Source organism: Lacerta agilis, chromosome 11 (assembly GCF_009819535.1).
Source record: "Lacerta agilis isolate rLacAgi1 chromosome 11, rLacAgi1.pri, whole genome shotgun sequence".
NCBI lineage: Eukaryota > Metazoa > Chordata > Lepidosauria > Squamata > Lacertidae > Lacerta > Lacerta agilis.
Window position 1 is genome coordinate 42592915 of NC_046322.1, and position 24360 is coordinate 42617274.

Here is a 24360-nt window from a genome sequence, read left to right on the forward strand (position 1 = left end):
AATTAGATTTTAGGTACTGGTAAGACTTTTATTAAAGTCCAAAGATAAAGTTTAAACAGGCTTCTGTTTTTATTAGATTTGCTCCTAATATAATTATACTGTCCTCCTTAATAGACACAGTGATTAGTTCACTATAAATTGACTTAGTTAAGCTCATTATTGCTATAATGTAATGATATTTAATGATGCAACTTGTTTAAGTCTCCCTAGTTTGTTTTCATAACTAGCAGAGAAAACTGAAAACTTCTAATATCAAATAAGGAACTGATATTTATGTGTCAGTGCCAAAACCCCATTGCATTATCAGCTGCTCGGAGAATCACATCTGTTATATTACCCTTTGCCTATGGCCTATAAAGTCCCAACTTCTTTTTCCCTCAACAGGATATTTGTAACTTACAGTCCTTAGTTTCCCAACTAAAAAATATTAACGCTTGTGGAGAACTACCGGTAGTGGGCAGCTGCTTAACATATTGCCAGTACTTTCAGCTTTTTCCTCCTTTGTTCCTTCTTATTGTGGCAGGGGGAGAAAACAACAGAGACACAAATGATGTGCAGAATCACTGGAGCAAGAAAATTCTCTTCCTGTGAGACCAAGAGGCCTGGTTTGCACAACAAACCTTGGCTTAGTGCAAAAGCGTGAACATACAGGCTCCAACAAACCATGGTTTGTTCTTGGTTACAACTCATGGCTAGTCTGGATAGAAGTTAACCAGACGGGTTGGGATGACATACTAAGGCATAGCATGACGTGGCAGCAAAAAGAGATGGGGAAGTGCAAAGTAGCTGCAAGCTCCTCTCCGGGAGTCTGTGCATTCATGCTTAACCAAGGCTTCACTTAATGTAATATGCAAATCAGGCCATGGGGGGGGGGGAAGGAGGAAGAAGAATTGCAGATGATCTGGAAGAAACTGAACGTGCCATTAAAGTAACACTTAAAGTATAATATTACTGAGGGTGGGATTCACCTGATGAGTCTTGTCTGGAATTTTTTGTGTGCAACACAGCTTTTCTCCCTCCTGCTACCCCCTGTGCCACCCAAAATTGGCTCGCGGGGGGGGGGTGTTGAGAGAACCCTCAGAATAGCACGTGGAAGGAGGAGAGAGGAGATAATTCCATCTGGGAAACTGAAATGCTCGCATTGACTGAACGATCGCCTTAACACGACACTGAATTTCTTCCCAACCACAGAGACACTGATAAATTAAATATGGGATATCATTTTGCACTAAACAAATGTACTTCTTTTGTGTAACCATACTGTTTTCTTTTCCTGTTTCGTCAATAGTGTGACCATTGTTGAATAAGGTATTGCAACTCTTTGGATTTTGTTTTATTGCTATTTCCAGGGTGCTGGTTGCACTGCACTGGTGGTAGCTGTGGTAGCAAGGAAATTAGAACTTACCAAAGCTGAAAAACATGTGCATAATTTCATGATGGATACCCAGCTAACTAAAAGAGTAAGTCATAATGTGGTTTTTTTTTTTTTTGTATGTGCAATAAAAAGCAAATATTTTGCTTCGATTTTTGCCATGATCACAGATAGTTCTAGGGATAGATCTTGAAAGATGCTACTGAATGATTGAATCTTTAAGTTTCATGTCAGCTTTGAGTGTTTCGTCCACTGGTGGTAGATGTGAAGTGTCTCGTAAGGAATAGCGAAACAGAAGCAAACATGTGGAATAGGTTCTGGAGCATGAGCTGAAGGCACATGATAAACCAATCTTAGTAAATCTAAGTAGGTATGGGACTGATCAGTGCCTGGAAGTGAAACTTCCAAGAAAACATTATGTTTTCTGCCTTGATTCCATCACAGAACAAAAATGAGATATGATTATAGTGACAAACTGGCAGTCAGTTTTGTCTGACTGGTTGTCCTTCAACACAACTGCTCATCTACTTAAAACAAAACAAAACATGACTGGCATTCAGTGTCTAACAATTCCTGATGTTCTGGTGGAAAAGTACTCTCAAAGTGCTGATCAGATAAAATGATCTTTCTTATAAAGAAGCTTGTGAGAAGCAATGCTTGTCTATTTGGCATTCCAGTTATATCCTAACCACATGCTTAAAAAAAAATATTTTTAAAAAATTTATATACATCCGGGAAAATCCGTCCGTATGGCAAGTCAAGATTTTTGGGAATTTCCTTAAAGATAGCTCAAAAACTTCACCTTTAAAAAAAAGATTTAGCAAAAAAAGTGTAACAACTTTTGGCAACCCTACTATATAAAGCCGTGATCCAAAATGTCAAGTATGTTTCCTCTTCTTGTCTATAAAAATGATGTTCCGTGACAACACGGGAGAGAAGGGAAATTCCAGCATGGGCAATAGGGAAGGGAAGGGGGTCAGCTTGTTAATCAGACTTACTGCATCATAATGTATAAACCAGCATTCCCAAGATGCTGGGTATGGGTAGTCGCTAATGGAAGTGCCAAGCAGAGGCACAGAATTTAGACAGTTGTGCTCTTATTACATTAGCTCTCTACAGCACCTGGTCTCAGAAGGAGACATTCCTGTAAATATTTATGATAGCTAACATGTGCTAGGGAAGACTCAAAGGGACGTGTAATGCTGTTTCAGTTAGCCTGGTGTTTTCTTTTTTTTAAAACAGGTGAAAAATGCAGCTGCCAATGTACTCAGGGAAACATGGTTAATTTATAAAAATACAAAGCTGGTGAAAAAGATAGACCATGCAAAAGTAAGGAAACATCAGCGCAAATTCTTGCAAGCTATTCACCAGTAAGTACCATTTTGGCTTGTCTATTTCCCCCCCTTATCCAGGATGTTCTGGTAATCTGGCAGGTTCAGTTTCTAGTGTGGGTGTTGCTGTTCTGCCAATACAAGCAGCTATCCCAAATCCACCTTCTGTCTGATTCTGTTCACTTTATCTCAAGGGTGTGGGAGGAAAACATTGTATGTATCTCATTGTGTCCCTGAATCTGTATCTCATTGATGGGAAACAATAGCATTCAAGATGGATGTGAAATGAGATGCACAATCTAATTCACATACAGATTATGCATACAGTTTTTAGAAGGAAAGATATCTGAGACCCTTCATGGAGTTTCCATGGATTTCCAAGGCCAGAGGAAGAGAAAGCAGAAACGTTGTGGAAATAAATGAACAAGTTTTTCACATCCCTGACTCTTCATGTGTGATCCAACCACTCTTCCTTGAATATAGATTTTCTTTGCTAAAGCTTCCTACACATGATATTTTGGAAAAAGAATGAATCTAGTACGTATTGCAAAATAGATTTGAATATCAATAACACCCTCTTGTGATTTTTCTGGCAGGTGCTAACAGCTGACAAAAGAATCTTTTACTATATTCACCATCAGTCAATAGCCCCTGATTTTATTATGTGATATATAAGTTTAATAGATTTTTTTTTACCATTTTTTAAACTATTGCAACCAGTAGGTTCTACTGCTGTGCCAGTTTTAGGTAATGGGTAAAGAATGTAATCATTTCATATTGAAATGATTGGTTCATTTTAAAATCAATGTTATTGCTGCAGCAAAAATTACACTTGGTGAAAAGATAACGGTGGAATAGTTGTCTTCATTTTGGCATCCCAGAAATTAGCCACCTTATGGTGTATTCATTTAGGGTATGTGGGGGAATTAGTTCCTGATACGAGCTAATCTTTGGAAACCGCAGGCTCCTTGCAGATATAATGGAAGCATTGCTGGTTCCTCATTCATACCTGACTTTGGAGAGTGCTCAGTCACTGTTATGTCAGAGCAGGAAGAGCTACATAAAACTAGTGGCAGATATTAATTGCTGCAAGTTTCTCTTCTTCACACCCTTCCTCTGCAGCACATAGAGAGTTCTTGGGAGGAGGAAATGGCCAAAGGTAAGAGTAGTATGGAGCTTGGTGAACTAGGAGTAGAGACACAGTGTAATGAAAATGGGAGCAGAGGTCCACTTCTGTGAAAGAGGTCCTTTCTCAGAAGTGTAGATCAGAACCTCAGAATCTGAGTTGAAATACACATGATGTATATTGCTTTTAATCATTCTACAGTGGGGAATCAGTAAAGTTAGATCATCTTGACAGACCCAATACTATAATAATAAGAAAAAGACTCCAGAGCCAGTACCAAGAAGTTGCAAAATAAATATGGCTTAGCATTATGAACTGCAGCAAGCATCTGGTTTATGTGCTCTCCACTCCAGCACAGATGCAGGGAGTATTTTTAAAAAATCTCTGTTTTCATTTTATATTAACCCCAAACTGTGATTAATCTTAACCATGGTTAGTTAAAACAAGCGAACTTCGTGAACTGTGGTTTGAAGTTGGCTTGTTTCAACATACCATGGTTAAGATTAACAGTTTGTCTCATCTGAATTCCAACATTACAAACAGCTAGAAATGAAAGCTTAGAGAAAGAGAAAGAGGGATAACAGTCCCAAGGTTCACTGTAGCTCATTCAACCATAGTTTAGTATCATGTCCATACAAGGCTCATTTGTGAGCAATTCGTTTTTCTTCCTACTTTCTTCTTTTCCACACCTGATGTTAACACAAGACATGGGATCTCTGGTTGTTCCCTGCATAAAGGTCTGTGTACAGAGCCCAAGAGTCATGAATTTCATTTTAGAGAGTCTGTAGTCACCCATTACACCAAAAGTGAGGAGGAAGTAAGTTTCATAAATTAACTGTGCTTCTCTTCTTTCGCTGTTGAGTTGAACACATTAAATGGCAGTAATGTTATTTCCTTTTCTGCTTCAGAGGAGGGATCTGAAAAGGGCTAACTCATTACATAGTGTGCTTAAGTTGTAAAATAAAATATGCACAATGAGTATTAGTTCAGTTTATCAAAGATGTGGGGTTAAATGCTGCTGTCTATAGAAAAGCACATGTTAGAAAAACACCTGTGGGAAAAGCTGTTTCTACCAAAAAAAAAAAGGAAAAAGGAAAAAAGGCAGTGTACTGTTGGTAGGATGGGTTCCTGAGATAGTGAATTACAAAATGAGCTGAAACCACGTATTACGACATTGTGATTTAGTGGGATTCTTACTTCTGAGTGTACATGTTCAGGATTGGACTGCAACCTCTGCAACAGGGCTAGGGAGCCTATGGACTACAACTCCCATACCCTTTGACCATTGGCCATGCTCACTGTGGCTGATGAGAATTAGAATCCAAAAGCTCCTAGAACGCCACAGATTTCTCACCCTGCCCTACTGTGAGCTGGCATCAGATCAGTCTTCATGGAATATTCCTTTTTTTCACATCAGTATGACTTCTAATAAGCATGGGACAGGGTAGCTATTACCTGCTAGGTCCTTGTCTTCATTTTAATTTAATATGTGATTTAGCTTTGTCTTCTGACCTTAGTCTCTATGTGTCCCTTGCTAGAGGTATTCAGACTTTCAAAAATATGTGTGAATTTGCCAATTGATGTGGTAGAGCTTTATTCTCAAAGGAAGTGATGCAACTTTATCCCCTTAGTCTCAAAAAGAACTGCAAATATTTGTTCATCACCTGCTATTGAGTAAGAAACGAAATGAAGTCATTCCCATAGTGGCTACCTTTCCTTGTTATGCAGAGCCAGGTTTCTGTATTACTTCTGAATTTTCATTTGTCCTGCATCATTTGACCTCCCAAGTCAAACAAAGGGGATTAAATTGTAGTGTAGGGGAATGGCCCTACACTGGAACCAGTCATATCATGTTGGATGTTAACATTCAGAATGATAAGTTTGATTTTCTATTTCTAGCTGAACTGTGTATTTCTCCTTTTTGATTCATGGTGATAGTCTTCATTCACATATTCATATGTTTTCCTTTAACTCCCCTTATTTACCTTCTTTAAAGGTTAATTCTAGCCTACTCAACGCTTGTTGTTGGGAGGGAAGATCGAAATAAAATGTACAAATACTAGGTCTCTTAACTTTTGAGAATCCTGGTAATATTTCAGCTCTCAATTCTTCCCATGTATGGATGGCATGTGGGAAGGCGGCTGAGGTGTTTAGGTGCCATTGATATTGCTCCGGCCAGGATGAAATGTGACGTTAAATGTTTAACATAAACAAGCAGCATTCTAGTGCACAGTGCTCAAAGGTCCATGCGTCACTTCTCCCCCATTCTTGGCCACGCTGTGCCAGGAGCAACAAGCCACAAACCTTGACTCAGCACATGTATCTGAATTCAGAACATGTGTCGAGTCAAGGTATGTGGCTCTAAACAAACCACAAGTGATAGCCAAAGTTTGTTCTTGGCTTACTGCTCATGGTTTGTTTGGGAGAAACAAACCACAAGCCCAGGTTTGGATAATATGACTAGCCAGGGCTCGGCTTTTTATTCCCCCGAATATAGCATACCCAAGAACAGGGGAGGAGTTAAGCAGGGACTTTCACCAGCATGCTGCTTGTTCGCATTAAGCCATAGTTAAAAATTAAGCATGGTTTAATGTGATGTGTGAACGCAGCTTATGTCTGCTTGTACCACAATGTATGAAAAGTCACTGCTTATTTTCAGAACATGATGAAATGTGGTATAGAAACTGAGAGTATAACACTGTCCTGCATTTGAGTTGTTAATTGCTGACCCAGAAAATGTATGAACTACAAGCTCCATAACAGAGCACATTGCGCTCACATGAAGACCATCCCTTGTGTTAATTTGTTTTAGTCAATTTTACAGTTTCTTTTCTTTTGTTTTGTCTTTTTATTTCAACAATGAAAATAGAGCTCGGAAGTAAGTTGTGTGAGCTGTTCCTTTCAAATTTGCAGAATTTACCACTGTCTGCATGCAACAAATGGATACTTTATTTGTGAATTTCAATAGTCTGGTTGCTACTGTGGAACTGCAATCCAAAGTCATGAATTTCTTCTGTGATAAGTGAAGTTCGGAAGGAAGGAATCAGAGTATCAATATTTCTTAATTTTCAGAGAAAGATCTGGCTAGTATCATTTTTAATCTGACTGTCGCAGCTAAGAAATGATCAGTTTATAAAAAGGTTTGCTCCTCCTAAGTCACAACCAAGGCTGATATACACACCTTGAAGATGCAAATCTCTCTTTATCAACATACATTTGCAAGAGAGGTAAATAATCAGCATAAAAATTATACCATTTATTTATCATATTTCTCCAAATGTTCATATAGGGAGGGAAAGGAGGATAGAAAGGTCAACCTAAAATGTCGCTAATTGACTTTCCCTCATCCAAAGATAACTGATGACCTAAAACATACTTTCAAAAGTTTATACAGACAAATCTACACATGTAATGTATACTGACCAACACTCTTGTTTGCTTTCTTTCAGTGTCGTCCCTTATAGACCCAGTTTACACATAACAGTAAGCCAAGCCATGGCTAAGCATGAATGAGTGAACATGTGTGTCCTTAGAGGAAAAATCACTCGCACTTCACCCCTCCCAACTCTTGCTGCTGCCATGCTAGCAAACATTATGCCATTGATTGGCTTAGCAGTCCATCCAAAGCTAAGCTCAAGGTTTGCTTCCAAGACAAACGAGAAATGCAGGGGCAAACTTTGGTAGTATCGTGCCCTGAGCAAGGACAAGATTTGGCACTCCCCCAAAAAATATTTCTTATTTTCGCAATAATTCCTTTTGGTACAGTTCCTTTTTTAAATCAATCTTCTCAGTAGGTACCTGTATAAATATAGGAATAATAATAATTTTATTATTATTATTATTATTATTATTATTATTATTATTATTATTCACCCCCATGGCTTGTCGACTTGTGCAGGGCACTGTCCTAAATCTGGCACTGACAAATGATAAGCCAAATATAAACCTTGGCTACAAATCATAGTTTGTGTGATTGAGCAAAACCTGAACCCAGATTCGGGCATAATGCTAAGCCAAACCATGGCTTAGCTCTGGATAATGGAACAGCAACAGGACAGCTCATTTACACTTAGCCATGGTTTGTCTAAGACAGGCATCCACAACCTTCGGCCCTCCAGATGTTTTGGACTACAATTCCCATAATCCCTGACCACTGGTCCTGTTAGCTAGGGATCAGGGGAGTTGTAGGCCAGAACATCTGGAGGGCCACAGATTGGGGATGCCTGGTCTAAGAGAACTGGGTCACTTAATAATTTTGTGTTTCTGAACATACATTATTCCTCCTCTTGAAAATGTGAGCTTGAGTGTCCCTCATACCGCCCACAACAATGCTGAATTTGTGTGACTGAAGCTGTAAGCCCATTCATTCTCATTCACCCCATCAAATCGAATGCACAGTGCTGAAGGGGTGGGCTTTAAGAGGGAATCCTGAAACAACTGGATTCTGGGATTGTGAAGAAGCCAGCTTTAGCTTCTTTTAAAATAAACCATGAGAATAAATTCACGAGTTATCAATGGCGAATAAGACAATGGGTGCAATGGTGCTGATACAGGACAAACCCCAAAAAATTAAATAAATAAACGGATTCCAGTTATTAATGAGGTTTAGGACGATGACCTGGAAAGAGGAACCACGTGAGATTAATGACTAAGTTCAGGGTAGCTTCATTTCTTGAATGAGATCGTGGGCATGTTGTGGACTGAATAACGTTCTCACACACTTATCAATAGTTGACCACACAACGCCCTGCTGGGTTAGACACACAAAGTCCTTCATTGCCTTTGTAACTTGATGATGATAGACTGCCTTTATGAAGGAGACAAACCTACATCCGGGGGGCAGGGGCGGGTATCTATGTCCAAAATACACCGAGAGCAACCCACTGCCTGTAAGGCATGTACATTTAGTTCAGCAAAACAGATTTACCTGTACAAAAGAAAACGCACATAGAGCTGCCTCCTTCCTTGAAATGAATGGGAAAACTATTATGGAGCTCTTGGTATGGGTGTGTGCTTTGGTATAAATAGAGAATTCTGCATTGGACTGTTTTATTCATTGAAGCACATAACCCTTCAGAAAAGAAGAAGAGGAAGGAAGCCACTTATACCAATACAGCCAATTCACAATTTGCATCGAGACTCACTCCCCCCCCCGCCCCCCGTGGATAGTACTACAGATTTAAAACTTTTCTGTTCTCATATATTTGGAGAGTGGGGGAAGATTAATAGTCTTTGTCAAACTCACTGGCCATATACCCTTAAACAAACACACGTTTTCATACTACAGTTCAGAATAATACATCTTGTTTTTCTTTTTTTTTACCATGCTCAACTAATTAACATGAATGGAATTACTTGGGCATCAAGGGGGAAACTATACCCATGAGGCTCTTTTATACAGATACAATACTTCATAGTGTTCTGGTTTAATCACGGACAGATGAACTGGCCAACCAAACCTACTATGAAAATTGCTATGCACATTAAAAACAATTAAAAGTATTCCAAGTCAGCGAAACAGAGGACTGTGAAACTAATATATTAACAATGATGCTCTTTATTTAGCTGCTGGTCAGATAAAAGATTTTAAAAATTAACAAGGAACTCACTTATCACTGTATTTTCATCAGGTTCAAACACCTCCTAACCAAATCCATTTCAGACTGAAGAGGGCTTATACCTGTATCTAATCCTGTAGGCATACGGAAGAGCCGAATGATTACTCAGGCGAATGATTACTAAGGAGATTGAATTGTCGTTCATTACTTCCTATGCCTACTTGCCAGGATACTGGAGCTTTAAGGAATGTTTTGGCTTTCTTTCATACACTATGAATAAATCCTTACCTCCCACTTTGAATTCAGCGTTAACCATGGCAATTAGTAGTCTCGGGGACATCACATTTTCTTGCTCTCTTCTTTCTTTTTTGCGGTGTTAAGGAAGCATGCTTTTTCTTTCATTGTACCAGACACATAACCAGTTACGACTGTACACAAAGTATTCAAGACATTGTCCATGCAGTTATCTGTTTAGATGCATGCTGTATTCAAGTTTGAGGAGCTGGCCAAAAAAAAAAATCTGTTATTTGACTTGGATTTTCAATCTTTTAGATTAAGAAGTGTTAAAATGGAACAGAGGAAATTGAACGATCAGGCAAACACTTTGGTGGACTTGGCAAAGGTCAGTGTAACAACACCGGACACCAGCTTTTCCTTTTGTATACTGTACTGGCATTTTGCTTCTGTATACTGACATTCATCGTTTCGATAAGGTTTAAGGTAAAAAGCCAATTCAAGCTCTATAAGCCTATTCCGGTGAACTTCCTTCTGTTATCATAGGAGACAAGTCAACATTCGCAAATGGTTTAGCTTCTTTGAGGAAAGCAAAAGCTCAGTCTAGCTGTGGGAAACTACTCACAAGGCCTTGGGACAGGAGGTGCTCTTTGAGCAGGTGACAAGGAACAGAACAGAGTGTACAAATAAATGGGACTAGATTTTATAAGTGGCTTTTGAATGCTGCCTTCCTTGTTCCCATCCAAATTGCCAAAATGAAGTAGAGTCTCAGGGTCACTTTACACATTAAAGTTGTATGGTTTGCAACTAAAATGCTCTGCCTATGCACCGGAAAGGCTTTGCACATTTTCAGCCACATAACTCCCAATTTAAGCATCTCAGGGACCTGGGATATGCCTCATCTCGACACTGGATTTACACACAGTGTGCGAAACACATTTGCCACTACATAATGTGTGCAGTGCTCCTTAGAAAGATGAAACTCTCTTTACTGTAAATGTTGAGGGAAATTGAAAGCATAGCCGGTCTAACAGAACCCATTTGCGGATAGAGAAGCTTTTCAGCTTCTGCTACAAAGAGTTTTTGTTGAACTGAGTCACATTTCTGCGTCTCCGGATTTCTGAAGGGTTTTCCAACCCACATCATTGTTTGCACGAAATCTCAAAAGTGAGCCACTAAGGAATCACAAGCTTCAGCTGAATTGCACCTGTGCAGTAAAGCTTGGAATAAAAAAAAAACTTCCTGAAGCTGGTTTGTGCTAGTTGTTTGTGAAGCTGCTGGCTTATGAAGTGACAGTTTGTATTGCTGTTTTCCTGTTTCTAAGCAATGAGTGTTTGAAATGCTGCAGCACAACCTTACTTGCTCAAACGCGTCTACCTTTCCCTTTTTCTTTCAGACTCAAAACATCATGTATGATATGATTTCTGACTTAAACGAAAGAAGTGAAGACTTTGAGAAGAGGATTGTTACTCTGGAAACAAAATTGGAAACATTAATTGGTAGCATTCAAGCTCTCCCTGGACTGATTAGCCAAACAATCAGCCAACAACAAAGGGATTTCCTTGAAGCTCAGATACAAAACTATGACAAGCATGTTACCTACAGTGCAGAACGATCGAGGTCCTTGTCTCGGAGAAGGAGGTCGTCCTCCACAGCACCACCCACTTCATCAGAGAGTAGCTAGAAGAGAATAATATAACCACAAAATAAAGACTTTTTGCCATCATATGGTCAATATTTTAGCTTTTATTGTAAAGCCTTATGGTTCTAATCAGTGTTATCTGGGTTCTGATGTCAGAATTCTGGAAACCTGAACACAAAGTTTTAGGCCAAAATGAGTGAAAACTCTCTCTCTTTTTTCCTTTCAGATGCACAGTGAATGCACCTATTATTGCTATATAGATTGTTCCTCCTGTAATTTCACTAACTTTTTATTCATGCACTTCCAACAAACTTTACTACTACAATATACAATATAATAAAAGGGTTAATTTCTGCACATAGTTGCTTGATCGCTTTGATGTTAACATTCCTAATTCTTAATACTTTTTTATCCCAATGCTGAAAATGCTTCAGTTGTTAGAAAAATGAGCTCATTTTGTATTGTCATTCCTGTAAGATCTAATTTCACATGCTATCTATGCAGCAAAAAGAGAGGGGGAAAGTGTATGACATGTTAATTTAACAGAGTGTATTGAAGTTTAATTTTCCTTGACTGTAATCCTGTGCTAGTTTACATGCTGGTTAATCTAATTAACCAAGCAGGGTCACATGTCCGTGATTGGTGCAGGATTCCAGACTGGTTGCACACACCCTAGAACACTTATACCAAATCTGCATGTCCATTTTTCATTATGCCAGCTCAAGAACTGGCCAAGTCACTTGTTAAAGTAGTGGCTTTGAAGCGCGTCGGTGAGAGCAGTTGTCCAATACCCTCTCCATTCCCAAATCCCATAGGATTGCATGCTATGCTATATGCTCTTCTAGATTACATATGACAAATAGTTGTTTACTAAAAACTGGGGAAAGGGCTGTTAATATACTACTCCAAACCATTTAAGAAGTCTTCAAGTGTGTTTAAATGAAAGCGGGTGGGGTTAGCACATATATATATATATATATATATATATATATATATATATATACACACACACACACACACACACACACACACACGTAAGAGAAAGTCTCCATTGACCAAAATGTATTGGCATCTCAAAATATTGTGTGTCTCTTGTGTGTCAGTGGGATCCTCTGTAAATCTTCCCATTTAGCGAAAGTTATCCAAATCTGTTCACAGTGTTCCATTCAGGCAAACAGGGTGATGAATTTGAACACCTCTATTTCTTAGAAATGCCTGCTGTCTTTAGGCATGTAATGATGTAATGAAAGACAAATCCCTGCCTCCCACTCCCAAGCAAGTGTTTCTAGTTTTGTCTGGCCCCAGTTATGACCATATTTGGGACTAGCCTGTAGCATTACAAGTGAGTCCTAAAAATGGATGTACCTGAACGTGCATAGACAATAGCATGTCTCTCTTAGGACATCTTTCTTGATAAAAAGGAATGCAAATAATGAATTACTGCATTGACCTGGAGCAAATTACCATGTGCCCAACTGTGCAGCTCTAGAAAGACCCAAATGCAGTAAAACAATTTATTGCATTTGGCCATTTTTCCCACTTGAGCATTTGGCCAAGCACACACATACAAACAGCTTATCAAATGCAGAACATAAAATGCAGCAAGCGGGGGGACACAATTAATAAAAAAACAATCATTTATACAAGTACTTTCTGGCTGTGGTACGTGCATTTCCAGATGAGAAACTGAATGCCCTTTTCAGTCATTTTGGGGTATTTTATTAAACTGAATTTTCTTTACCTCTTTTTGGAGGTCTCTTCTATGGAGCTAAGGTCTTTTCATTGTATAGAGAAACCCTATGTTAAGGTGGCAAACATTTCATCGCTGCTTGATACTACACAGATAACAAGTACAGGTTATCTTACTGCATGTCTTGTAAAGGATGCTAGCCGTTTCCTCTTCCCCAAGGTGAGGCATTATTTACATTAGAGGAGGGAGAGGTGATAGCATGCAGAAGTGGGCAGGATATTAGTGGACAGAATTGAAATGAGGGCTATGCTTCAGGTGAGCTGTGCCCACATCAATTCTGGTAACTAACTTGGGTGAAAGTAGTCAACGTCACTGGATACTGCTGCTTGGAACACTCACTCCAGCCCTAGTCAAAGCATCATGCAATCATCTTTTGAGGTCTGTTTGAGAAAATATTCCAAGTCTCATTTTAATCTGTAATTTCATGCCGCCTAAGCACAGAGTGGATCACAAAGTGGAGTATAAATCTACATCAATGAGTGAAGTAAGTATTTCTAGCACTATTGCACTGCAGTTAGTGGGTTGCCATTTACATGTGCATGCATTGTGTGTTTGGGGTCAGAAACAAATCAGACCATTGCTGAAACCCAATGGAATGTAACTCAATTGGAATGTAGAAATTGAGGGGTACAACCTGCTCAAAATAAATAGATTAAACAGTAAGGGAGGAAGAGTAGCAGCATATGTAAAGGATACGTACACTTTTGAAGAGACCCAAAACTTGGAGAATGGAAGGTAGATTCATAGTACATTGGTAAAAATTGTAGGAGTGCGAAACAGCAGTAACCTTACTGGGAGTGTCTGCTATAGACCTCCAAGCCAAACTAAAGGCTTGGTTGATGACTTCCTAGAGCAGATTACCAAGCATTCAATAAGGAGAGGTGTAGTAGCCATGGGAGACTTCAACTTTCCTGATATCTGTTGGCACTCAAACTCTGCCAAGAATGTAAAGTCCAACAAATTCCACAATTGCCTCACTGACAATTTCATTTCACAAAAGGTGGAAGAAGCAACAGGAGGGTATAACTCAAACCAATGGATTGAAGTTACAAGAAAGAAGATTCCAACTAGACATCAGGAAGAACTTTCTGACAGTAAGAGCTGTTTGACAGTGGAACAGACTCCCTCGGAAGGTTGTAGACTCTCCTTCACTTTTCATGCAGAAGTTGAATGGTCATCTGCCATGGATGCTTTAGTTGAGATTCCAGCATTGCAGGAGGTTGGATTAGATGACCCTTGAGATCCCTTCCAACTCTACAGTTCTATGATTCTATGTTTCTATGACAGGATTCAGCCTGATTCTCCCTTTCCCAAGCAGTTGATGGGCAGGTTTTCAATTGTTAAACAGGATTCAGTAAGTGAATCTCCAGCAGGTGAGTCAGGAAGGAGTGCCGTCGGCTGAGTGCGCACTAACGCATGCCCAGCCAGAGTTAAACACAGATGTTTACTCCCGAACATCTGTGGGTCATAACAGGATCCAGGTGACAATCTCCATGCAAATGTTGGGTAATGCTCAAACTGAAGCTGGTTGCAGGTCACATTCCAGATTTGATCCAGTGCTCCAAATTACTGTGAGGCTATCTAACCTAAAGCTTCCAGATTGGATCTTTCCCTTTTATCATCCATCATAATTAAAGCACCAAATAAATATCTGTTAATATTTTTATAATGTGCTGTAATAAGGGCTTGCCCATACTGCTTGTCCTGTGCCTTGAAAGCCGGTTTTGTTCCACTACTTTCCCCAGGAAAACCTGCTGTTTACCACTGAGTTGGAACAAATGACAGTCCACAGAAAAACCAATTGACATTTGTTGTGATTCAGCTGTAACAGCAGGGGGAAGTGGCAGGAATAGCAGAAATGTGGCCAGGCCCAACGTCAGTCCTTACTCCTTCTTACAATGAGAACCTAAACTGAATTATGTTTGCTGATGGAAATATGCACGTGTCTTGATTTCTGGACTAACCTTTCTTCCTTTTACTCCAACAGGATCTGGAAAGTATACAGTATTACACTTCTACTGCTTGTATAGCATGGCTTAAACTGGATGACAACAGGTAACCTTTTGTCCCAACCATTAATTGGGTGACTTTTCTCTTTCCACTCATTACTTGAAAAACTTTCTTCTTTCTCCAGAAATAAGCTCTTGGCTGCATCGACTTCCTGTGGTCGCTGGTGCTTCTTTGACATCAGAAATCTCAGGTGTTTCTGCACTTAAGATACCTGACCTGCATTAAGCTGCTCATTTGAGTGGGTGCTGCAAGATGTTGTAATGGCCACTAGCTTAAGTGGTTTAAAGGGGAGTTCTGCAAATTCCTGGAAGGGGTGTGTGTCTGCCAATGGCTAGTAGTCATGACAGGAAGTGATGATTGTCCATTGTGGAAAAAGTAACCCATCTACCATCTATATGAAAGTAAATGAATTCATGTCACCAAATGTGGATGCTGTGTTAATTCTGAATGACAGGTGCATGCAATCAAGGCACTATGAAACCTGCAATTCTGTGATTACACCATGTAAGCATGTGTATTTCTATCTAGCTCAGAATTAGTATCCTGAGAAATGCAGAATTCTCGTTTCTAAAAAGCAAAATTCTATCCCTTAATGGTAAACAAATAGGCTTCAAATGTCTTGGCAAAGCTTGATGAAACGCTGCAAGCTACAGAGGAGGTACAATTCAGTAAATGTGCTTAGTTAGCATAATTCCTTAACGTCTCAGAATTCAGCTTTTCGTGGTACAGAATCTGTGTTGTTGTGTTGGAGAATTGTCACTATTCCCCGCCCCCAGCTTTCAGGTTTTAAATGCGAGCACATTTGCATTGGTTGGACTTAAAACAACCTCTTTGAATAGCTAGGCTTAAGGTCGAGCTTCTAGAAATGGTGAGCGTTCATGAATGACCAGCACCTGATAGCCACACTCAGTACTTCTGCACAGGATGTCTAAGGTGAAGCCAGGGAATATTGAAACATCCAAAATTGGGGCTGCCATGTTCTCTTGGCACCTTAACATTTAAGGGCCTGTCAGCAGCATGCTTTTCATTCATTCTTCACTGGCGCAGTTAAAGGACAGAGTTTTATAAAGCATTCAAGAAATGTTTAAGCAGCCATATGTCATGCTCTGATAGATCCATCTGCAGCATATGTAGCATTTTCCTCTTTCTCCCCAAATTCATTTGACTATTTTCCTAACCACTGTCATTTGTGCCTGTCTTCCCTACACCTAGCCAACAATTTCTTTACTGTGGTTTTTTCTTTTTCTTTTGCCATTCTCCATCAATCAATGGGAAAACAAAATGCACTTGAAAATTATAAAAGGGGAGGGGAAAAATGTTTATGGGGTGGAGTGCAGGGGTTTTTGTTGTGTGCCTACTTTACTTTTTACTACTGTTTCTGTTTCTTAAAAAATAATAATTAAAAGATAGTTAACAAGGGTGCAAGGCGGTTTTTGTGTATTCTCTTCCATCCTTCGAAGCATCTGTCCAGCAACATGTAACCTCCATGTCTATTCTCATGTCCTGAAAACCCGTGAAGCTACTATTTGCATTGCTCTTGGCACGGGCAGTCACTGCCTCATTGGCAGCGTCTCTTTCCTGTGATCTCTGACGCTCCTCTGGCATCAGTAATCTCAGACGTTTCTGCACTTCAGGTACCTGTCCTGCATTAAGCTGCTCATTTCAACGGCTGCCGCAAGATGTCATACTGATCACCTCTGGATTAGACAGTTTTAAGGGGGCGTTATACAAATTCCCGGAAGGGGCATGTGTCTGTTAATGGCTATTAGCTTTGGAGGAGCAATTTTCATTTGCAGCGCAGAAAAAAAAGAAGAAGAATTAAACTCTCCCTCTCCACCTGCTGCGTTCCTAATAATTATCAAATCCAGCGACTGCTATTTGCATTTTTTGAAATGAGCACATTCAATGCAAGGACATGTTTAATGCCACATCTATATTGGCCCTTAATCTATGCTAATATTTAATTTGGGAGGCTCAAGGATCCTGTTGTGGAAATGAATCATGCATACTCACTGAGTAGGGGCGGGATCGCAAAGAGCTTTTACCTGGTAAACACATTTGCTTTGTTTAGTAGCCTTTTATCAAGAGGAAGAAAACCGCAAAGCAAGTTTCCTTTAAAAAAAAAAAAAAGCAGGGAACAGCTTGTTTCCATGACATTTATACAATAAGCTATATCTAAATGACAAGCAGATTGGTGGAAAAACAATGTTTTGCTGCCCTTTTCTCCTTTGATCCTTGATGTCTTAAGTAAATGAAAAGGCACAGGTTTATAGGCAAAGATCACCCGTTACGAATTGACACGCTGCACAGAATCCTGGCAATATGAGAATCGAAGATCTGTATCGGTGTCCAGAGTAACATTAGATCTGGACCATCAAAGGTAAGGAATGGCTGGGGAAAGTAGCCAGTTGGTAAGGGCAGAGTTTTCTCATTTCTGACTCTGTTACACTTGCCTCACGCAGGGGTGTCCTGCATAGGAGTCTTGGCCTGCAGTCAGAGAAAGTGGAACACCTCCCAGCACATGGAGCTAAACGAGACGATCCACAGTGGAAAAGGGCAGAGAGGAAGGAGACACCGCCGAAACCTGACCTAACCAGAAGACTTCCTTTCGAGAACTCTTCCTCAGAAATCCATGATGGAACATCAGCTCACAAAGGCGCTGCAAGAACAACATAGCCATACAGGTAAGCAAGAAGGACTCATCATGTTTCCAAGCATGACTTATAAGCATCCTCTCTTCCTCCCCCAAATGAGGGTTACAGTGCTGGCCAACACGAGCACTGATGCAGCTTACCTAGCTGGGGCAGTATGCACAGTGGCAGTGAGGTTGGGGTTGTGTAGGCACACCAGCATGAGCCTCAGATTGGCTCCACCTGTGCACCCACACAAACCACAATCTCGCAGCTGCCCTTACCCACCCTAGCCCATCCAGGTGATCTGCCATGACACCAGTGCCAGGAAGGCAGCTCTGCAACTCTGCCCTGCCATGTGGGCTGCAACTGCCCTAGAGCAGGCATAGGCAAACTCGCCCCCCCAGATGTTTTGGGACTACAACTCCCATCACCCCTGACCACTGGTCCTGTTAGCAAGGGATGGCGGGAGTTGTAGTCCCAAAACAGCTGGAGGGCTGAGTTTGCCTATGCCTGCCCTAGTGTGTTTCTCCTTCCACTTAAATGCGTTGAAATTATACGGACTAAACAACTCTCCCTTACGCAACAGTTAGCAGCAGTGCTTCCTGAAAAAGGGGCTGCCACCACAACTCCCATGGAATGGGAAACGCAGAGAAAAGCACCCCTATGGATGAACACAAAATTCCACTGGGAAAATGGTTATGTCCTTGTGGAGATGGCAGTATACAGTCAGTAGCTCATGTGCTTCTGGCTTGCACTCTTTATAAAGATTTGAGGTGTGAAGTTAATACCCCTCTATTATTGTCCATGCCGGGTCATTCAACCGTAGCTACTGTGTCCTTTCTTTCAGCAGATCAAGATGATCAGATGACAGCAAAAACTCCAAGGTTTTTAGTGGGGGCAATTAGATTAAGATCTATTATTTGTTTATTGATGTAAAGCTCTGAAATATATTTTCTCTGGTTAAGTTTTTACCTCTATCTTCAGTACATTTTATTTCCTTTTATTGCTATGTCTAGTGGCTGATGCAAATAAAGATTCTTCTTCTGCTGAACACAAAATGCTGTACTCCAGCTATTCCTACAATTAGGTGAGTGCCCAGGCAATGGAAGAGTAGTGAGTTTGACTGAGGCAATAGGAAAGCACCCGTGTGAGGACATCCTTTCTCAGTTACGCATTTTCAACAAACCCCCGGTTTCAGCTCCTACCCCATTATATCTAACCTCACCAGGCCTCTCTCCTCTTTCCACAGGAAATGACGTTCCCGCCACAAGTGATGCCTGCAGCAGAAGCGGTGGCTAGCAAGAAGTCAGATGTTCGTATGTGGGGCTGCTGCTGTATTCTTCCCAGGGGTCATGTGCCCTTCAAGAAATGCATGGCAAACAGTTACATCCATGCACATCCCAGGGAAAGATGGCACCCTCCTATCCTGTTACACAGCTTCAAAAGGCACAGTGACTCTGCAAGAAGAAAAAAGATTAACATCCAGGACTTGCTCCACAACTGATAGTTCAATAAAAAGACAACAACCCCAGTGTTTCAGCTTCGTCTCTTATTCTAGTGGTTAGCAGATTGAAATCCTTCCCCCCTGACTGCTCACCTGAGAGGACTCACAGTGGATCAGGAAGTTCTTCATTGTCACACCATACAAGGTCTGAGGGAGTGCATCTGTGGAGCACCAAGCAAAGGTGGGGTGGAAGGCCCCCCCAAAGCCCAATGTTCTCCTGAATGCCCCCATACTGCTAGCGACAAAGCTGAAATCTGCATGAAGTGTATAGGGTGGGGAGCAGTAAATAACAATGTCTGTTGAATAACCAGCAGACCCAGGAAATCAACCTGATGAAAATGGGAGGAGCATAACTTGGAGGGGTGAAGGAGGCTGGTCAATATCAAAGGTATCCTTGGGTACTGCGATGGGGTTAAACAAGCCGTTCCCAGCTTGGTGTCCTCCAGCATGGCCAATGTTCAGGGGTGATGGGAATCAAAGTCCAACTGTAAGAAAGCAGGTTGGGGAATCCTGGATTAGACCATGACCTCAGCGGGACACTTGATTGACTACTACGCTGCACTTTTCCAGGTCATGCATATGTATTGTCTCAGCCCTTTTCCTGGGATCCAGTAGTCAGTGGTTGAGCCTTATGTGCTAAGCTCATGCCCTCCAACTGAGCTCATGATTCCAAGAACGACCCTCACACTGCTGAGATTCCCATTTCTTATTCATGGAGATTTGGAAGCAATGAATCATTTATCAGACCCCTTGGGAGACTATGAAGGCCCGGTCTCTTCTGGGGCTCTGTAGCTTTGTTGTTGGTTTCTGAAGCAGGAGACCTGAAGTCTAATCCCACTGCGTCACCCTTTTCCATTTGAACAGAGGCCCTATCAACATCTTCCAGGGACAGGAATCAAGCCCACCGCTCTAGTTTCCCATTACATTGCTCTTTCCAAATGAACACCTAATATCGGTCTCTCCTGTGACCTTGCTGTTGTCCATATGGCTCCCCTGCTTTTGCTTGTTCCGCTTACATAGACAACAGTATAAACATGTTGTGTTACAAGCATTGCCTGTGGGAACACACGGGTACCGCAATGGGACTCAACCTTTCTCCTGGGGAGCTTGTTTCTAGGTTCTGCATGTTGTCAGCTAGTCATGGCAGTATGTTTGTGCTTTGTATGCAAGAGAAGGTGTGGGGTCAACTCTGTTACATTGCCACTGCATTCTTTCCATTGCTGTGTTGTTTGGTTCCTCCCATGGCTAATGTTGGAGCTTTGCTGCTAAGTTTGGGTGATTGCTAGGTGATAAGGAAAGAAGGACCAGTCAGGTTTGGTTCTCAGTTTCTCATTTTTCCTATCTTCAATTCAGCTCTCCACATACAGTACCTGCAGCAATTTTTTTAATTTTTAAATCCTGATGAAAATTTGCCAGCATTCTGGTGTGACTTCATCCTGGTAACAGGTGGGTAGCCGTGTTGGTCTGCCATAGTCGAAACAAAATAGAAAATTCTTTCCAGTAGCACCTTAGAGACCAACTGAGTTTGTTCTTGGTATGAGCTTTCATGTGCATGCACACTTCTTCAGATACGTGTATCTGAAGAAGTGTGCATGCACATGAAAGCTCATACCAAGAACAAACTCAGTTGGTCTCTAAGGTGCTACTGGAAAGAATTTTCTATTTTGTTTCATCCTGGTACTCCCTTTTTGCATGCAGTTTACCCCAATATAAAGCATATCTGGTATGCTATTTTCAGTAACATATTCCTTTTTATGCACACTTTCCCCTAATATCTGCATTTTTGTAAACATTGGTTGGAGAACTGCATTGCAAAATTCAGATAGGTGTGAATTTAAAAGGTGGTTCACATATTGCAAACAAGTGCAATTACCGGAACAGTTGTGGGATTGGTTCAGCATTAAGAGCAGTGACTAAGCTTTGAGACGGTTCTATTCTGTTGTGGAACAAATCATACCATGACAGCATGAACATAGCCTTCAGTTGCAAACCCAGCCTTAAGGCTCAGAGGCCTTAATCCCCAAGTCACACTGATGCAATCCCATTAAAGTTACCAGCTGCTTCAGAATAAGAGCTGATTTGCATGGTGCTTAAGTTATTTCATAGCCTGGGAGAGATGTTCATGAAGTCCATGTGGAGGACAAGATCTCTAGGCTTTCCCAATCTTGTCCTGCATGCACACTGCTATGGAGAATTAAACACAGCAGCAATCAGTGGGAAAGAAGCAATTGTGACTTTCACTCAGAAGCTCAGTAGGACTTACTTCCAGGTAAACATGCACAGGACTGAACCCTTTATTTCTAGAAACAGGCTCAGACTACAGTTAACTATTTACCACAAGGGTGGGGAAACTGTTGCCCTCCAGATGCTGGAACTCCCATCATCCCTGGCTCCTGTTGGCTGAGACTGATGGGAGTTGGAATCAGGGTGTTTTTTTCAGCTGGAACTCGCCGGAACTCAGTTCTGGCACCTCTCAGTTGGGCGCCATTGTCATTCTAAGAGAACGAAGGTGGTGTTCATGATGAGTTCTGACATCTCTTTTTCTAGAAAAACAGCACTGGTTGGAATCCAACAACACATGAAGAGCTGCAGGCTCCCCACTGTTGATTTACCTGGAAGTAAGCCTATTGAATTTAGTATGGTTATTTAGTTTAGAATTTATGGTAAAGGAGGGCACTGTCAATATCTTTTGAGTTGTGTGGAACAACACTTTTTCACAACATGACTTCATTTTAGTCCTAGTCTTGGTCCACAAAGATTAATGCCATGATAATTATTTTATCTTTAAGATTTCCCGGGACTCATGACAGTTAAATTAGCACTCCCTCTTTCTCATATATATTGCCTGAGTTATGTACATCATCTTTTCACAGACAGCCAACAAGTTCTGCACTTCATTTTCTCCTACTAGGAACAACCCTAGGGGCTTCCATTTTGCTAATGTTCATCCTTTGAAATTATTTTTATATTCAGGTCTTGAAGCCTAAGAGCAATGTTTTTTTCTCTGAAACAAAGGAACTAATGAATTTTGAGAATCTCATTAGCTATAGCCAATGCAGTATGGTGGTTAGAGTGGCAGATTTAGTTAAGCATGTCAAATTCCAGTAGCACAAATCAAGGTAGCCTAATTTATATATTATGCAAATGGTTTGCTAATTCAAATCTTGCTCTGATTTTTGAGAACAAAAATATAATTGCTGAGTTCTAAAACATCTGCACCTGTTAATGGAAGGTCAGGCCTCTGTATGCAGTCAGGTGCTGGATTGGAACTATGAGCGAATCTACACTAAAATCTTGGTTTTCTATTATTTTCATGGGCACCTATCATCTGGGCCCCAGGGATGGCCCCAAATATGGTTTCAAAATGAACCAGGAAAGATTTTCTTTAGACAATGGGTGTGTCATTCTAGACTTGTTTTGCCTCTCTTGACTATCACTGTTTCCCAAATATAATTTTGCATTCTGTCACTTGTTCTCTAGGGGCTCGAGACTTTTATTTTATTTTTAAAAGTATGAATATGGGGCAGTTAATAATCCACATGGGCAACAGATGGCATGGTTAAATCCAGACAAAACCTGACAGACCAAGGTTATGTCACCAATCACCTTTGAAGCTCATTAGATGACCTTGAGCCAGAAATATTATTTATTTATAAATAAATAAATACATACATACATACATACATACATACATACATACATACAAAGGTAAAGGGACCCCTGACCATTAAGTCCAGTCACGGACAACTCTGGGGTTGCAGGGTCATCTTGCTTTACTGACCGAGGGAGCCGGCATTTGTCCGCAGACTAAGCCACTTCTGGTGAAACCAGAGCAGCGCACAAAAACGCCGTTTACCTTCCCGCCAGAGTGGTACCTATTTATCTACTTGCACTTTGACATGCTTTTGAACTGCTAGGTTGGCAGGAGCTGGGACCGAGCAACGGGAGCTCACCCCATCATGGGGATTCGAACCGCCAACCTTCTGATCGGCAAGCCCTAGGCTCTGTGGTTTAGACCTGCATCCCTACATACATACATACATACATACATACATACATACATCATACATACATGGATACCCTGCCCATCTGGCTGGGTTTCCCCAACCACTCAGGGCGGTTCCCAACAAAATATAAAAAAAAATGTGATTAACATCAAACATTAAAACTTCCCTAAACGGGGCTGCTTTCAGGTGTCTTCGAAGTCAGATAGTTGTTTATTTCCTTGACATCTGATGGAAGGGCGTTCCACAGGGCGGGCGCCACTAGCGAGAAGGCCCTCTGCCTGGTTCCCTGTAACCTCGCTTCTCACAGTGAGGGAATTGCCAGAAGGCCCTCGGCACTGGGCTTCAGTGTCCGGGCTGAACAATGGGGGTGGAGACGCTCCTTCGGGTATACTGGACCAAGGCCATTTAGGGCCTTAAAGGTCAGCACCAACACTTTGAATTGTGCTCAGAAATGTACTGGGAACCAATGTAGGTCACTCCTCTTTCCACCTAATTTACATCCTAGGATAAAATGTTTTGAGGATAAAATGTGGGGACCATGTACACCAGTGTGAGGGTAAGATATAATGTAATAAAAATTAAATCATAGGCACAGAGAATTTGTTTTGTTTTGTTTTTAAGAAAACCAGACTGACATTTTCTCATTGAAATGTTCTTTCCATTTCCTAACATCACCCAGAAATATTATTTTAATTAAAAACTCTTTTGCTAAATGACTTGCCCCTTATTTCACCATCTTTAATAGTAACATTGCGGTTCAGGTCACATTGCAGTGAAAGTCCTTCTGGCTCATTCAGTGACTTTTCTACCCTTGAGCAGAACCAAACCATTTGGAATGTGCAAACAATCAGCATCAGATCTGAACAGATGCATTGAATCACCTGCTTTCGGCCATTAGCCAATGCCTTTCCATGCTCTAAGCAACAGCATGTCTAGAGCCAGTGTGGTGTAGTGGTTAAGAGCAGTAGACTCATAATCTGGTGAACCAGGTTAGCATCTCCGCTCCTCCACATGTGGCTGCTGGGTGACCTTGGGCTAGTCACACTTCTCTGAAGTCTCTCAGCCTCACTCCCTACAGAGTGTTTGTTGTAGGGGAGGAAGGGAAAAGGAGATTGTAGCTGCTTTGAGACTCCTTCAGGTAGTGATAAAGCGGGATATCAAAACCAAACTCTTCTTCGTCTACTGCACCTTTA

General features: G+C 41.0%; 1 protein-coding gene across 2 annotated transcripts in view; it reads left to right on the plus strand.

Moving 5' to 3' along the window:
• KCNN2 (potassium calcium-activated channel subfamily N member 2) overlaps positions 1 to 11620 on the plus strand; it is an 87055-nt gene extending 75435 nt beyond the window's left edge. Inside the window, exons 6-10 of one of the 2 annotated variants that reach the window (XM_033163703.1) lie at positions 1350 to 1460; positions 2615 to 2742; positions 6699 to 6707; positions 9940 to 10009; positions 11018 to 11620. In XM_033163703.1, the coding sequence (XP_033019594.1) occupies positions 1350 to 1460; positions 2615 to 2742; positions 6699 to 6707; positions 9940 to 10009; positions 11018 to 11305 (606 nt within the window). In that variant the 3' untranslated portion in view covers positions 11306 to 11620. The remainder of the gene's footprint in view (positions 1 to 1349; positions 1461 to 2614; positions 2743 to 6698; positions 6708 to 9939; positions 10010 to 11017) is intronic. The other variant, XM_033163704.1, reaches the window with a different exon arrangement.
• The last annotated feature ends 12740 nt before the right edge of the window (positions 11621 to 24360 follow it).